At 47.3% G+C, this 15298-nt stretch overlaps 2 protein-coding genes across 5 annotated transcripts in view; one reads left to right on the forward strand and one right to left on the reverse strand.

The window, feature by feature from the left end:
• LOC135388107 (zinc finger CCCH domain-containing protein 18-like) overlaps positions 1-15298 on the reverse strand; it is a 67764-nt gene that overhangs the window by 24183 nt on the left and 28283 nt on the right. The window contains exons 1-5 of one of the 3 annotated variants that reach the window (XM_064617430.1): positions 7704-8202; positions 7233-7356; positions 5659-5883; positions 5006-5090; positions 4743-4919 (exon numbers count right to left, since the gene is read on the reverse strand). The exons of 1 other annotated variant lie outside the window; for it this stretch is intronic. In XM_064617430.1, the coding sequence (XP_064473500.1) occupies positions 4743-4919; positions 5006-5090; positions 5659-5883; positions 7233-7356; positions 7704-7785 (693 nt within the window). In that variant the 5' untranslated portion in view covers positions 7786-8202. Of the gene's footprint in view, positions 1-4742; positions 4920-5005; positions 5091-5658; positions 5884-7232; positions 7357-7703; positions 8203-12415; positions 12571-12629; positions 13417-15298 lie in introns of those variants that run through there. One more of the 3 variants, XM_064617431.1, reaches the window with a different exon arrangement.
• LOC135388109 (THAP domain-containing protein 5-like) overlaps positions 8236-15298 on the forward strand; it is a 32647-nt gene continuing 25584 nt past the window's right edge. The window contains exons 1-2 of one of the 2 annotated variants that reach the window (XM_064617439.1): positions 9593-9732; positions 10061-10341. In XM_064617439.1, coding sequence (XP_064473509.1) covers positions 9662-9732; positions 10061-10341 — 352 coding nt within the window. In that variant the 5' untranslated portion in view covers positions 9593-9661. Of the gene's footprint in view, positions 8734-9592; positions 9733-10060; positions 10342-15298 lie in introns of those variants that run through there. The other variant, XM_064617443.1, reaches the window with a different exon arrangement.

Consider the following 15298-nt stretch of genomic DNA (forward strand, 5'->3'; position numbering starts at 1 on the left):
TCTTAAACACGACTATAGGTGGATCAGTAGGGGCCGCATGAAGGGCTGAGAGGAGGTTATTTGTTCAGAACGGCAACAAATTCGGTTCTCGTACGACGTAAACAGAAAATAGGGGATCCCCGATATTTACAAAGAGGGCTGGAAAGTGAACGCGACGTCACAAAGCGTCGAGCAAGAAAAGTCTGCCGAATAGGGGTACAAAAGGAAATGGATTTTTCCATCTCAGTAAGGTCATGGTGTAGCTTGACGTTAATGTTCACCCAACAGACGACATCATGAAGGTCACGTGACCACTGGACATTATAAAGGTCATTAATCCGGTACAATTAAAGGGGAGCCAAAAGACTCAGCAAAATGATTGTCCCCAGAAGCTGAAATATCACCAAAATACCAAAGCTGAGCACGTATGCCGGAAGTTGAAATATCAAAACGCACATCCTACACATACCACACAACAACGGGAAGCAGTGCTGTACATAGCAGCGATAGTAGTGGCGATGGCAGTAGATGCAGTAGTGCCGCTACTATAGATCGCTACTTTTTTCAGTAGCGAAGTAGCGATATCGCTACATGTTAGATTGACAACGGGAAAAAGTATTTCCGCTACAAATATGGGTAGGAGCTGACATTTTTTCCCCCTACCACTACTTTCCATAATATGGAAGGCGTGGAATCCAGAGTGAAAAAGGACGGCGAAGCAGAACGTTTTTCCTTGTTATTCCTTTTAGTTACTTGTCAATCAAGCAGAATGATGTGACGATATTCCTCAGCTTCACTAATTCTCACAAGCCGTGCGCCATCGAATACTTCCGAACATAATTTCTGTTATCCTGCGCGAAACACCAGCAGGTATGTATAAGTGTAATCTGGGCAGTTGCTTGTGTAATTAGATAATTATGTTAATAAAATATTCTGAACCGCTAGCTTCCTACATACAATCCTACAATAATCGGAAGCATAGAGGCATAGTACTTACGTTACTTTTTTTTTTTTTTGTAGCGGTACCGTGTTACTTTTTCAAATTGACGCTAGCACTAGCGCTACTTTTCGGTACGCTTTACTTTTTTCTACTTTTCGTTACTAGAAAATTCGGGGGTGGATATTTCAACGCACGTGCGTGTTTCAATATCTGTTAGACGTGGAATGGCTTTCAACGAGGATAGTCTCCGATTCTGCTACCTCGCTCGTGCCCGAAATCCCTTAATTTAAAAGTACTGTAAAGCAGCACCGATCAAATGTCATTTAGTGTGGCTATTCGATAGTCCAAGCCGCCAGGGCAAAAACTGCGCAAGTTTCATTCCAATCGATGGCGCAATTAATTAGAAAATTACACTTTAAGATTACGGGCAACACTGTACTAGGTATTCGAAATGATTCCGTACTCCTGCCACATACGGCGGCAACCACATTGCATGCGTATAACACTGGGCCCGACATAACAATCCACCACAATCCACCATAAAATCCGTCCCTGCAATCCACACAACGATCCATATCTGAGGATAAACGGATAAGCTAACTGAAATGAAATGCTGAGCCGTTGAAAAAAAAATGTGTCAGACGTTCAAGAAGTCAGACAGCGTCGGGACTTGTTTATTCACAGAGGTTCACAGAGAGAGTTTGTTCGTTCGAAAAAGGCCGCGAACAGAAGGAGCGCGCAGGCGCAGCAGAGAAGTAGGGCCTCCATCGAACAGCGGCCAGCGCTGGGTTACTTCGCAAAAAACACTGTTAACAGGGGTTTCAGAATGCACAGGTAAACAGGGAAACTAATAATACGGTTACTAAAATAACGAAGTTCCGATGTAATAGTGTGTAATACCAATTTTCAGTGTTGCCCGCTGTACAGGGGGTTGTTTGACACCAGGCGTCGCACCGCTCCACTACGCCGCATTTTTCATGGCAAATTAAAAATATTTATAGCGTGTTGTCGGTCGTATGGTTCCGCATATGGTATTTAGAAGCAACAAAGTCTCTAGTCACATCACCGGTATATCATGCTTGTCTACTGCTTTACAGTACCTTTAAAGAGTTGATTAACGAATTTTAGGTAATTAGTCATCTTGTAGGCGCACACTTTCTCCGACAGCATGTCCGCCCGGCCGTATTCAACTGCAAAAACGACATCTATGTACCGCCCTCATAGTTTTTTTTTATGTATATATAAAAATTCTGTAAAGGACAAAAATAAACAGCACGTTCCCAGCCTATCATCATCCCCAGTGACGTCGTTCTTTCTCCTGATGTGCTGAAAAGGAGGGGGGGGGGGGCATGTGGCATCATGCAGTTCACAATTGCCACAAAATGGCGTACGCCCCCCCCCCCCCCCGTTTTTATCGAATCAAGGGAGAGAACGCTGTCATTGTGGATTATTTTTTGCTAGGAGCGTGCTACGTGTTGGAAGTGACCTTGGGTACATGTACTAGTAAAGGCTCTTATTGTTAAGTATGAAATAGTGAGATTAGGTGAGACTGCAATACATGTTTCATGGTCTGAAGTGTGGCACAGCTGCGAAATATCTGTCCTCTGGAGCTGAAGATGGCGATCATAATGATGATAATGATTCTGCCTCACGATATTAACAAAAAACAGTCTCGAATATAACAGGACACGCGCGTGGAACCCTCTCACGCTGCAATACGTGCAGCATGACGAAGCTGCGTCAAAAGCACGGCCTGTAGTTCGGCCCAAGCAGAAGCGACATTTGTGTTGTTCCGTCGTCTGCAATTATAAATTATTCCCAGCATACGCCAAGGCCAGCGCCCCCTGACACTTATCTGCTCCAACTATAGACAACCCTCTGTTTACAAACATGTGACGCCACGAGAAGACCGGTTCAAGGCTATATTTTGCTCTGGCGGGCAATATGAAAGAAAAATGCGCCGGCTGATAGGCTGATAAAGCTGATAGAGCCCACCAGCATACTTTGCGTGGCGGCGAAACGTAATCGATGACGCATCTCAGCCAAAATGACAACGCTCCTCATTTTCTTTTTGACTTGATTTATAAAAAAAAAAAAAAAAAAAAAACGGAGATGTTAGGCCCGAGCCACTCGGGACTGGCTACTTCAGGACGCGTTATTCAGGAAAGAAACCGCCGTGCAGGTAACTTTGAGTCTCTACCCGAGCCCAAGACGAGTCAAGACTTGTACGTGCATCACGAACGTTTCACGTGTTGGGAAAATCAGTGACGTACAACCCGTTGCGGCGAAGCCGCGAAACAGTGGCGCTGCTATAGACTAACCTGATTATACTTCGTCTTGAGATTCTTCCAATGTGTCCGAATCTGCTGCCACGACACATTATGGCCGAGTTTCCGCAGCTCTCTTTCCACTGACGCGAACGTGTGCTGATTCCTCTGTCGCTTGGAGTCCAATGACGCCACAACACCCATGTTCTCTATGATATTCAACACGGCCGAAGTCCACTGGTCTGTCCAGATACAGCGCGGACGCGAAGAGGGATCGCTGCTCGACGTGTCAGACGCCATGTTACCAGCCTTCTGTTGCTTCTACACGAGCGCGCCACCTTTAATGCGCATGCGCTCGTGCCAAGTCGACCAACAGGAGTCGATTCTCCCATCGAGTAGTCGACCTTCACATTCCACCCGCCAGCCCCTCTCTCCATGTGTTTACGTCCGCTAGGTTGCGCAACACGGAGCACGAAGGAATCGATTTCCGAAGCAGCAGTTGTAAGCAGCTAAACTATCCCGGGCCCGTCGGGAAATTACGCTTGACAGAGAGCTCCCATAAGCATCCTAAAAAGGCGACCTCACTTTTATGAATCAGTCAAGAGAGTTCTCAAGACTGCAGGCCCATTGCTCTTCGGCACAGAAAGTTGAAAAGGCGCGCTTTTGTTTTGACAAAACATGACACGCGCGTAAAATACAAAAAGAACTGCGCGGTAAACGACGCATTTTATAGAAACGAAGCGAATAACGCATTTACAAGATAGGAAGATTACCCAACGTGGAATATTGAAAAAAAAAAGCATGACAGGAAGAGTACAAAAGCTGTCTCCCCTCCACAACCTGTTGCCGCTCAGAGAGTCAGAGGCGAACAGAAAGAGAGAAGGCAGACGCAGTCACGCAACACTCTCGGCTGAACGGCCGGCTGGACTCCGGCAGACAAAGACGACACTAGCGCCGCATTTCTCCCCTTGTGGTGCGTGGAAGCGCATTTTTGCGACAGGCGTCGTCTGCTTTTGGAGTTCTGCATGTTTTACGTTTCGTGGGCCCATCGACAACATACGAAAGAGGAAGTGTGTGTCCGTGTGGACTGTGGATTACACTAACAGCGTAAAACATAAAATGGCCATCACTCCGCTCGTGAAGTTTGACATGCTCCCGCGATGAGGAACGAAAAGTGAAGCGAAGCGGTCGTTTCACGTTTGTCATCAAGTAGCATTCTCTGGCTTATTGCACAGCGCCATTTCACATTTTCGTGAACGAAGTATTGTTTTGTTTTTTGTTGATGTCTGACGTACAAGTGTGAAAGGGACGTAGGAGGAACAGCCAATGGAGAGGCAAACGTTCGGAGGGGGACACATTAGAGCAAAGTCGGTAAGGATAAGGTAGCTTCTCCCACTGTCGGACATCGAAAGATAAGGCGTTTCGGAATTCGGAAACATAACCGCAACGGCTGATCATGACACTTGAGGCTTATATAATATGTCAAGACGCGCTCCGTTGGCGCGATCTTCAACCGCTTTAGCGAACTGCTTGTTTCCTGGTGTCCTGCTTCTTACCGGGTAACTCTTCATTTTCTGGAAGCCGCACGGTGTATCCTGTTCACCTTGGGAATCAATCCGTTTTCTGCCTCCCCCTCTTCCAAACTTTTGTCTGTTCTCCGCGACTTGCGGATGATCCTCCATGGCTTGTCGTTCCTTCTTCAGTTTGTTTATCAGGCTGAGCTTTATGGCATCCTGCAAGAAAAGTCTTTTTTTTTTCCAACGACATTCGCAAGACAGTGTAAGACGCGACGAAAGAGAATGAAAGTATGGGCGCTTACGCACGATCCTGTGCTATCGACTAGAAATGGATAGGATGCCTTTAATGCGTTCATCACACTGGACAGCTGACTTCGAGAGGGCGTCCTGCAGTTGTTAGACAAGCATTCTTAATGTTCTAAATCATTTTTAAAAATATATACATATATATAACTATTTTGATTTCGTATTATACATAAACCTCGCTCGGAGACACAGGCGCATCCGTAAATTTTTACGCGCATCCCTAAAGTTTTCGAGCCCACAAAATTTCGTAGTTTCGGATGCTTCACGTGTAGGTGACGTCAACGCGAGCTCTCGCTCCTCTCTCCTAGCAACAGCGCGCGTCTCCGCTCTCCGCCCAGTGTTAGAAGAGTGCGACGGGAGATCGACCGTGGTGGATCAGATTATGCAACCAGTGACGTCATGCCTCTCAAAAGTATAAAATTTTTGCTATATACTTCTTTATGATGGTATATACGATGTCAGACATTTCGTGATACTTCTGTACATTTCTGTACACTTTCCAAACGTCTAAACCGACACAGGAAGACCCGATGTTTCTCAGCCAATCGTGGGGCGACAGTGGTGTCATTTCTCGCGCGAGGATTAGGTCAGTATAGCGTCCTTTATGATGACGCTTAGCCTAACAGAACATAACGGGCATTGCACTCACGGAGTTTTGCTGATGATGTCGAGGGCGAGACATTGCACGAGGGTCGTCCTCGCCTCGTTTCTCTTGGGAGAGAGAAATTCGTTCGACTTCAGCTGTAGTTTCTTTGCAAGGTCCGGCGGAAAACCTGGGAGGCGATAAACGTCTGGCCAGCCGTCCTCTGATTGCGTCTCTGGTCCCGGTGACGGGTGCACCTCCGGAACGGTAGGTGCGTCATGTATTTGCTCCCTGGAAGCGAAAGGGGTTGATGGATGTGTCGAAGTCACAAAAATCACTAAAATTGTTCTTTATTTTTTTTTTTAGTTCCATGTCAGCGCCGCAAAACAACTATGGCTATGAGCGGTGTACAGATGGAGAGAGGACAGTACGAAGTAGTGGGGGACAGGGGGGTTAGTATGCGTCCTGGGCCGACTTCGGGGGGAACTGTGCCGACGGTCGTCCGGAAAGTCTTCGGAAAAACCCAGGGAAAACCTAAGACAGCACAGCCGGTGACAGGATTCGAACCTCCCAGCCTCGGCGTGGAAAAGCGATCATCTTAACCACTATGCCACGGGAGCTGGTCCTTTTTCTGTCTTCCTTATACAGGGTGTCCTTTTCTGTCTTCTTTTTTTTAGATACAGATTTTTCATTAAAAAAAACTATACGGGCTATAGACATCCTGTTTTCACTGCTATAATCTCTGGATCGGCGGACGTTCTTGGCCATCTGTTGCTCAACCGTCGAATGACTAATTACCTAAAAATCGTGAATTAAATTTTTAATTATAAAAGCTACGAAGTTATCCCAATGAGAACATCTGCTCGTTTCGGGCACCTGATATGGTAGCAGTTTTCAGAACAAAAATCCGTTCGGTAGATCGTCCACAAAAAATTCGTGAAGAGAACACAATTTTTTTTCTTTATTTTGTTCATTGCGCATCTTCGGAGACACGTCTTTCCTTCACCGCCAATGTGAGAGGGTGAAAGAGCACACTGTCGCCTCTTGCGTCCTGGAAAAAGATTAAAAGAAAACAGAAAATGCAACCCAAGATAAGGGCAGATCCGATAGCGTCACACGATACACGTGTTTTTGTTTTGTTTCCGCAAGTTAAAGCTCATGTTCGACGCAGGAGGCGGCACTATGCTCCTTCACCCTTTCACATTGGGAGTGAAGGAAAGACGCGTCTCCGAAGATGCGCAGTGAACAAAATAAAGAAAAAATTGTGTTCCTTCACGAATTTTTTTGCGGACGATCTACCGAACGAATTTTTGTTGAGAAAACGGCTACGATATCAGGTGACTGAAAGGAACAGATGTACTCCTTGGGACAACTGCGTAGCTTTTATAATTAAAAAGTTAATTAACGATTTTTAGATAATTAGTCATTCGACGGTTGAGCAACAGATGGCCAACGATGCCCGCCGACCCAGAGATGACAGAAGTGAAAACAGGATGTCTATAGTCCTTATAGTTTTATTTAATGAAAAATTTGTGTATAAAAAAAAGACACCCTGGATAGTGTATTGAACAAGAGTGAATCTATATAGCTCACTTTCTTTACTCACAGAGTCACTCGCATGTGCAAGCAAAGAACCTCACCTTGCGTCTGTTGTTAAGGTTCCAATCAGCTTCAGAAGCTTCACTTGAAGCCTGGCGTTCGGCAGAAGTCTCTCCACCATGCGTTCTGACAGGTTGATCAGAGTCTCCCCATCAATGTCCTCATCTGGCCGTGCAAAAGGTGCAGAAGGGAGAAACGAATGAAAGGTCAACCACGAAATCTGATCTAAATCTAATCTTATCTAAATAAATCTAACGCTTGGTCGAACTTCAAAGCGAAATCGGGGGTGTGGAAACGGGAGGCGTACGCGTTTTTTGTGACAGTTACGCGATTACGTAAAAAGCCGTACGCACCCACGAATCAGGAGTGATCGCGGTATCATTCTGTGCAGCAATTGGTATTCAGTGTGTTATGTGTTCGTGTTCTGTTTCAACAGTGTGTTCCACACCCATAAAAAGGTTACATTTCCGTTACATATACATATAAAAACAGGATCCAACGTTCCAACTCACCTTCAAATCTGCCCGCAAATTCGGCCAATCCGTTCTGAGCGAGCCAGCGCTGAACTTGCTGCACGGACCAGTGCTCGGCCATCTATCTCCCGCTGTCCAGCGTACACCGCACAACCGGGTAACTGAAATGGGCTTCTCGGTATTTCCGTACAGGTATTCGAAACCCGCAGCGGATCAGCAGCCGAGCTTCTGAAGGGTTCCAGAAAGAAAACCGGGCTTTCGCGTTCTCAACAATGAAAAAAAGGTTCTTCGGAACAAAAAGGTCTCCTACAGCTACTCTTCCACAGCTTTTCTTTGTTTGTTCACCCGGAAAGAGCTCTTTGGGAAAACAAAGAACGTGCAAAGAACTGATAAAGAACGCTTCTTTTTGTGCGGCAAAGTACGGGAAAACTGCCCTGGCTCCCGTCAATCCGAGACTGCTGGCGCCATCTTGGAGGCACATCCTGCAACATCCCTGCCAAGTGAGCGTCTCTCAACGTAACGCCACAAACTGAACGGTCCCGTATTCTCGGATTAATCCTAGAAGGTCCGAAAAAACATACTCCGGTAAATATTAAAGTTATTCGGATTTATCCGAAAAACTCCGCTTTTGCGCGCTCCAGTAACCTCCAGCTCATCATGAAAAGTCTCGCCCGAAGAAGCTGATTGGCGGGTGTTCGTTTGCTTTTTTCGACGGGATCACTTCGCATCGCGGGTTGCCAGCCCCCACGACGAGGAAAGGTGGCCCGCTTGACCCCAATCCACTGCGCAGCGGACAACAGTGCCGGGTGAACTTCATTCTTTCCAAGAGGCATCCGACATTACAGCAGCGGATACAGCAAGATGGGACGCAAGCGAAGGCTGCCCTGCGACTATGTCAAGGAGTACCCCGATTTCGAGACGTTGCCAGGCGATTCCGATACAGATGCTGTCGTCTGCAAGTTCTGCCGCACAACAGTGAATGTCACGAACGGAAAGGGGGCGTTGAGAATCGCGGAACATCTCAACTCGCAACGTCACATCCGGTTGAAGAAGCCGAGGGCGGACGCAGGTGAGCACCTATTCTTGTTGTGGAACGAACCACTGTATAGGCTGTTCGTGGGTTGTGTCGTGCATTTCGGGGAGGGGGGGGGAATAACAAAAAATATCATATCCCGGGCAGTTCTGTGAAAATTTTCTTCTTTTGAGTATTCGGCGTCGCTTTTTCTCCGAATTTAGGATTAGGATTTTAATTCAGATCGGTAAATAAACGCCGAAAAACTCCGAATTATCGTAAAATATCAACTCCGAGAAATTGCCCCGAATATGGCAAACAAGAAACTCCAAAAATGAGGTACCATGGATTCACCCAGCACCACACACCCCGGTACCCCTAATGCACCCCAAGAATGTCCCAACACCCCCAAAACGCCGGACAGAAAGGTAAAAAAAAAAAAGAGAGAGAAACACACGTAAGCAGCAGATATGGGCGTCACCCCAATGGGAAAATCCTGAGAATATCCATTTCCGGAGTGCTGGATTCATCATATGAGCGGTACGATATATTTCATTAAATACTACGACATATCGCAATGCCATTGAATTAATTTATGCCGACGTATCTGAGAATGGCGCTGTTGGGTTGGCGAGGGTAAATTAGGTCCGAAATTCGAACCAAAGGTCTGTCGCTGGAATAGTTCTCGACTTCTACACTAAGGGATTTCCATTCTTCCATACTTCTGCAATGTTACAGTGGAAACAAATAGGGAACTTGTCACGGAACAGACAAGGGACACACAGCATTTTCTCCCATTCGCTGTATGAGCCAACGTGATAGAGGGGGAATCGAGCAGAGCGCGCAACCGTCTTGGCAAGGCTCCAAGCTTTGATGCCAGTAAGCGACCCTCTCCTTTCTCTTTCGCACTCCTCCTTCCAAGGCAAAAGGGCGGGTGCGACGCTTTGCTGCTGCGTATTCATCGTTTACTGCGGCATATGTCACAATGCCGGCCTCTTGTTCCTCGTATGGTTGCACCAACAGGTTCGTTAAGGGATCAGGCGTTACCTTTCACAGGTATGTATGACAGGTTTGCGGATGGGAGAGTTGAAAGATCGTTGTGGCATCACAGCGTGCTCTGGACACTTGCGACCTCGTCACTCGGAGAACGCGCACTGTTTTGTTGCATTATTACGGTGGATTTACCTCTCCACACAATAGCGGTCAGCAACAAGATTACATGGTGTACTTTACTTGTACATTCCCCATACTGTTGACCACGCTGAAGACCTTCAACGCTTAGTCGCGGTGACTAGCTGGTTACAGTTCTAGCTAGTGACAGTGCAAGTCACGCAGTACGAAGAGAAGGAAATGGAAATATACTAAGCGGACGTAATGTTTTCAGGTTTCCCCTGAACAACCCCGAGGTTCTGAATAAATGGCTGGTGGCGATGAAACGAGACAAATGGAAACCAAGCAAGTCATCCGTTATTTGCTCGGAACATTTCGATCCACAGTGCTTCAGACTAGACAACAACAACAGGTGCCTGGCATACAATGCTGTTCCAACACGGTTCAGTTTCCCTAACCACTCGGTGAAAAAGCCAACGCCACCCCCCGCAAGGACACGTGACGCCAAGGACACTGCGGATGTTAATCAGCAGTGTCAGTTCATCACTCCATCAGGCCAGTTCATTACTCTATTTCCCTCTCTAGCTCGTTGGTATGAGCGCGATCTTTACTGCAAACGAACGTGCTGCAAACACAACCTAGTGGCGACTCCTCGCGGTACGCTTCCGAACGTGGACGACTTTCCCACTATTGCTCACGCAGAGAGGGCGCCTGTTGCGGAATTAGGTGGCCCCGAGGAGGTTGACCCATTCCATTCCAAAATGGAGATATGAGCTAATTCCATTCCTTTCAATTCCTCTGAGTGTGGTCAGCTCCCATTCCTGGAATGGCTTGGCAGCGCCCATACCACTGCTTCAATTCCGAAGAATAAACGAGACAATGTTCGTAAAATAACAATATATCTTGCCGATCCCGGCCACGAGTATCGTATCTTCCCGCTCACAAGCATTAGCTGCTGTCATAATCGGGGGCTGCTTTGGAAAATACACCCGTTCCACGTCAGGTGATGTTGCGCGAGCACCGTTCCGTTTCAACTGCAATGCTTTCCATACCTGAACTCACCGTGTCGAACTGTTCCAAGCCATGCCGTTCGACGACACGAAATTGTTCCATGTCTCTGCGTGTCATATGCATCAGTGCTTGACCCAAAGGAACCTCTGTGTGAAATGATACGCCGCTATGTGTACCAGCCAATGCTGGATTAATCCTTGGCTCCGTCTGCTCACCGCTCTGTGCTGGATGATAATCATCTTTGTGTTTTCGCTTTAAATGACGAATGAAGTTCGATGATACCCCCACTGCACCACGGATAACTTCATGGCAGATCTTGCAGCGCCCAACCTGCGTAGTCTCTTGACGAGTGACGTCAAATAGTATCTTCCAAGACGCCATAAATCGGTTCCACGAAGTGGTTAAGTGTATAAGCTTTCAGCACAAACCGCACCAACCGCCAGATTTTGAAACTACATGCAAGTGGAGACGGACGCTCCGAAAATGTCCGTGTGAAGGATAGCTTGCTTAAGCCTCCTCTCGGTTGAACGCAGCGATGCAGGGTGAATTCGTAAACCGTTGGTCTGAACTTGGTATCCGCTTTGCGAGTCCTTCCAGACGGCAATTCACCGAGCGCTGTTTCGGCAGCGGCGGTTACGCTGTCTCGATGCGCGTATCGTTTCTCTATAGGTGCCTTCGCACGCTTCTTCTTCACTCGGCCGCCTGCGCGTGTGCCGCGTGCGCCTGCGCATTACTCGCGGATTGCCAAAACGCGTTGCGAAGGCGCGTGCGTTGCTTAGTTGTAAATGCTAGCGAACGACAGCTGGTCTCGTGACGCTGGATCGCGGGTTCACAGGGTAGAAGGGCACAACGTTGAACCCAAGACTTTTTCAGGGTAACCCATCCAATTCCGGCAGGAATCGGAATGATTCCATTCTCAATCCTGTAATAATTTCGTTCTTGCTACTGCATTCAAATCCCATTCCGGGCTCTATAAAAGAGGAGTGATTCCGAACCCATTGGAACTCGGTAGTGGCAACTCCACAAGCTTGGGTGCAATACCTACTACGTGAGCGTGTTGTCGGAGCTCATCAGATCCCACCTCCTTTCGGCTCCCTTTGAAAATCGAAACCCCGAACGGCGTAAGGCTTGGGTGAGGGCAGTTCGTCGTACGATGCATGAAGGGAGCCAGTGGGAAGAGAATAAGCACGCTCAGAGTTTATGCGGCGTCCACTTCGTCTCAGGTAAACCTGAAGTCGCGTAGCATTGAGCGCGACGTGTCCGTCCGATATCTCCACGGAATGTTCTCGAGGAAGAAAACACATAAAAACTGCTCATAGGGCAGAAGCTCGGTCTCGTGTTATGTCGAACATTCGCACTGTGCCGGAGAAAGCAGACGACACCGTCCGCAGACGACATTCGTCCGCGTCTTTTCATGTCGTCTGCTATGGAACTCGCGCAGCAGCGGTCAGTTACGATGTTTTTCGTATCTTCTCGAATATTGTAGGGGAATGTCGCCTATGTGAATACAGCGAACTGTCGTTAATATGACCACCAGCGTTAAAAAGCTTTTAAAATGCACCACCATTGCCGCGGATTTTGACCATGAAGGGAATTGTCATAGTAACGAGAAACGTACTCCCTGCTGATAGGGCGGATCGCTAGGCAGAGTCGCAGGCTGCACATCATCTTCGTCCACAGACGCAGCTTCTCCGTGCACTTGAAAACTTCGAATTCTGTTGCGGCTCTTAAAACGGCTCATCCACCCAGCAGAATAGTTAAAGCCTTCAATTCCTACAGCAACGAGACATTTTGGTACGCAGAACAAGACAAACAAGCGTCGTGCGACTTACCAAGAAGCGCTCCGTACACTTTTGCCTGCTCCATGAACATGGCTTCAGTGACGACCCCTCCTCTTGCTCGAACGTCATTTAACCACAGTTGCAGCGATGTCTCCAACGATGCATACTTTGGCGGCCGTGCCCGAACGCTGTTGGACTCATCCGCGCCAACGTTCAGCCACTTCTCGGATTCCTTCAGGAGAGTAGTGATGGTAGACCTTGCCACATCTAGAGAGAGCTCCCTTTTTGCCCATTCAGCCAGTTCTTGGTGGGATGAAGGGCTTTCTTTGAAACGGACGCAGAGCAGCTTTTTTATTCCGGCCGTCAACTCTGTCCTCCTCCGCTTCGTTTCGGCCATTTTTTTTTACGTGCACGACAGCGGCAGCGCTGTGCAACCTGGCCCCGTGGTCGCTGCCTTCTGCGGTCCGAAAAGCGCTTTGAGTAATCCCCGAGGTCAACAGTCCCAAACCTTGGCGTTCCCTCGTCGCACTGGCGCGGTTGGTGGTATAGCCTCTCCGCGGGGTCTCTCTGAGGATCACGTGACGCGGTCATAATAACGAGAGGATATACCCTCCCTGTCTATACGCGACAAAAATCTCGGTCACTGTCAGATAAGCGGATTGTTCTACTAACGAGGTTAGTTCACGTGGCAGCGAAACGAAAGAAACGGGACATAAATCAAGCGTGTCAGACTAACGGGGTCATACTATCGAGGGTTCACGTGTACAGGGAAGTGGGGGTGTCTGGCGATTGTGTAGAACGGTAATCGAGCGCAATGCTGGGCCCGGATTTCGGGCCGAGTACGCTCGGGGTTCTTCGTTTTCAGGTTTTATGTTTTTTTTTTCAAATTCGTGTGTGTGTGTGTGGGGGGGGGGGGGGAATCGGGTGTTATTTACACACGAGAAAGCGGGCGCTACGATTTCCGTTTGATATGTCATCGGGGAATTTTCGGGTGAAACGAAAGACATGTGAAAGAAGTCACTGCTGTGATACTGTGACGAGAAATACGAATCTTTATATTTCCGCTCGGAACTTGGGCAGTGAATGACTGCGGCATCCAAACACTTGGCCAAGCTCCACGAAAGCTCGTCTTTTTTCTCCGGCAGGGGGGGGGGGGGGGGGGGGGGGGGGATAGGATATTTGTCCTCCAAAGGAGGACAAATAGGTTGTCACAAATAGGTCTCTTTGCTGATACATATTATGATTAGGGCCTGACTTTTTAGGGTTAAACCCGTATCCGCCCGATATTTACCCCCGAACGAAATCTGTAAAATTCGGGTTTAACCCGAATCTACCCGAAAACATCCGGGTCGCGTGGCACACTCATAAGCGTGCATTAAAATGAAGTTTGATAATATTGCTAAACATTAATTCCCTGTTAAGACAAATTTTTATTAAACAAAAAAAATCACCCGAATACACCCGAATTCCTGACGACAGAATATGCCGTAACGGGATTTAACCCGAATACACCCGAATTTTCAAATGAAAAATATCACCCGATATTTACCCCCCGAATTTGGCCAAAAATAAAACCCGAAAAAGTCAGGCCCTAATTATGGTTCACTTTCCTGACGGTTTACCTAGAAGAGACCAAGAGGGTAACATAATTATATACCATGGTAATGAGGTCGACACGAGATGACTAAAACAAGAGATGAACGACAAGGACACAGCCCCTAAATTTTGTGACATGTCTGAGTGGGTCGAGATCCTTTTAAAAACTATACTTTTGTCTTCATCAGCTTCGCGGCAACAGTTGAGAGTAAGTCATAAAAATAATAACGAAAGAATGAGCCTGTCCTTCTTCAGACCTAGAACGACAAGTTGAAGGACCGCAAGGATTTCAGGTAGATACGGTTTTTACACGAATTCTTAAACAATTATTCGGGGGGTGAACTACCGTGAAAAATCGGGTTTAATGAACCCTCAGTATGCTTAATGTCAAGGAATCGAGTGCAAAAAAAATGAATAATAATAAAACTGGCGAAACATGACCATGTTATGAAGCGACTCCCGGTCTGGTATATAAGCTCGAAGTCTTTCTGCTATAGGAGAGTGTATATTTTTTCAATTCAAAAGCAGTGTTCGTGTAGAGCTTTCACCGACGACACTCGCCCATCTAGATGGCGCTACCTTCGAAAAGGTGAGCCATGTTGTAGGTCGGCGAATTTTGATCTCGGTTTTCGTTCGCAGTCGTATATGCCGATTTCAACCAAGCTACTCGTTCGGCTCACTGGCATCCTTGGTGTATTCCTGTGAAACGACGAGGTTTCAGCGCTTGTCGAGTCCTTATCTGTTTATCCTTGTCGTTCGTGCACTCATACATCGTGGATATGCTGCTTAGAAGACTATTAGTGGTGTAAACATTGGAAATTACTTAATAACATAATATTAATTACATAATATTCGCAAAAATGAATGCGATGAGGGTGTGAACGGTCAGTGCCGGTCAGTGGTGCCAACGGTTAGTGGTGCCATCATGGTGCCAAGTACGCTCTCGACTGTGGCGCTCCCCTGCGAATGACGCGCTTGTGCTGAAAAAGAGCGCGTACATAAGTGTACTAATACTAACAGTCGAGATCTCTCTGGTAAAATTTTACGCCGCTGGTTCACGTGTTAACGCGATGCGGGGAAGGAACATAAAACTTGATCACCTCTAAACATCAGGTACTGAATGC

This window comes from Ornithodoros turicata, chromosome 3 (assembly GCF_037126465.1).
Source record: "Ornithodoros turicata isolate Travis chromosome 3, ASM3712646v1, whole genome shotgun sequence".
Taxonomy (NCBI): Eukaryota; Metazoa; Arthropoda; class Arachnida; order Ixodida; family Argasidae; genus Ornithodoros; species Ornithodoros turicata.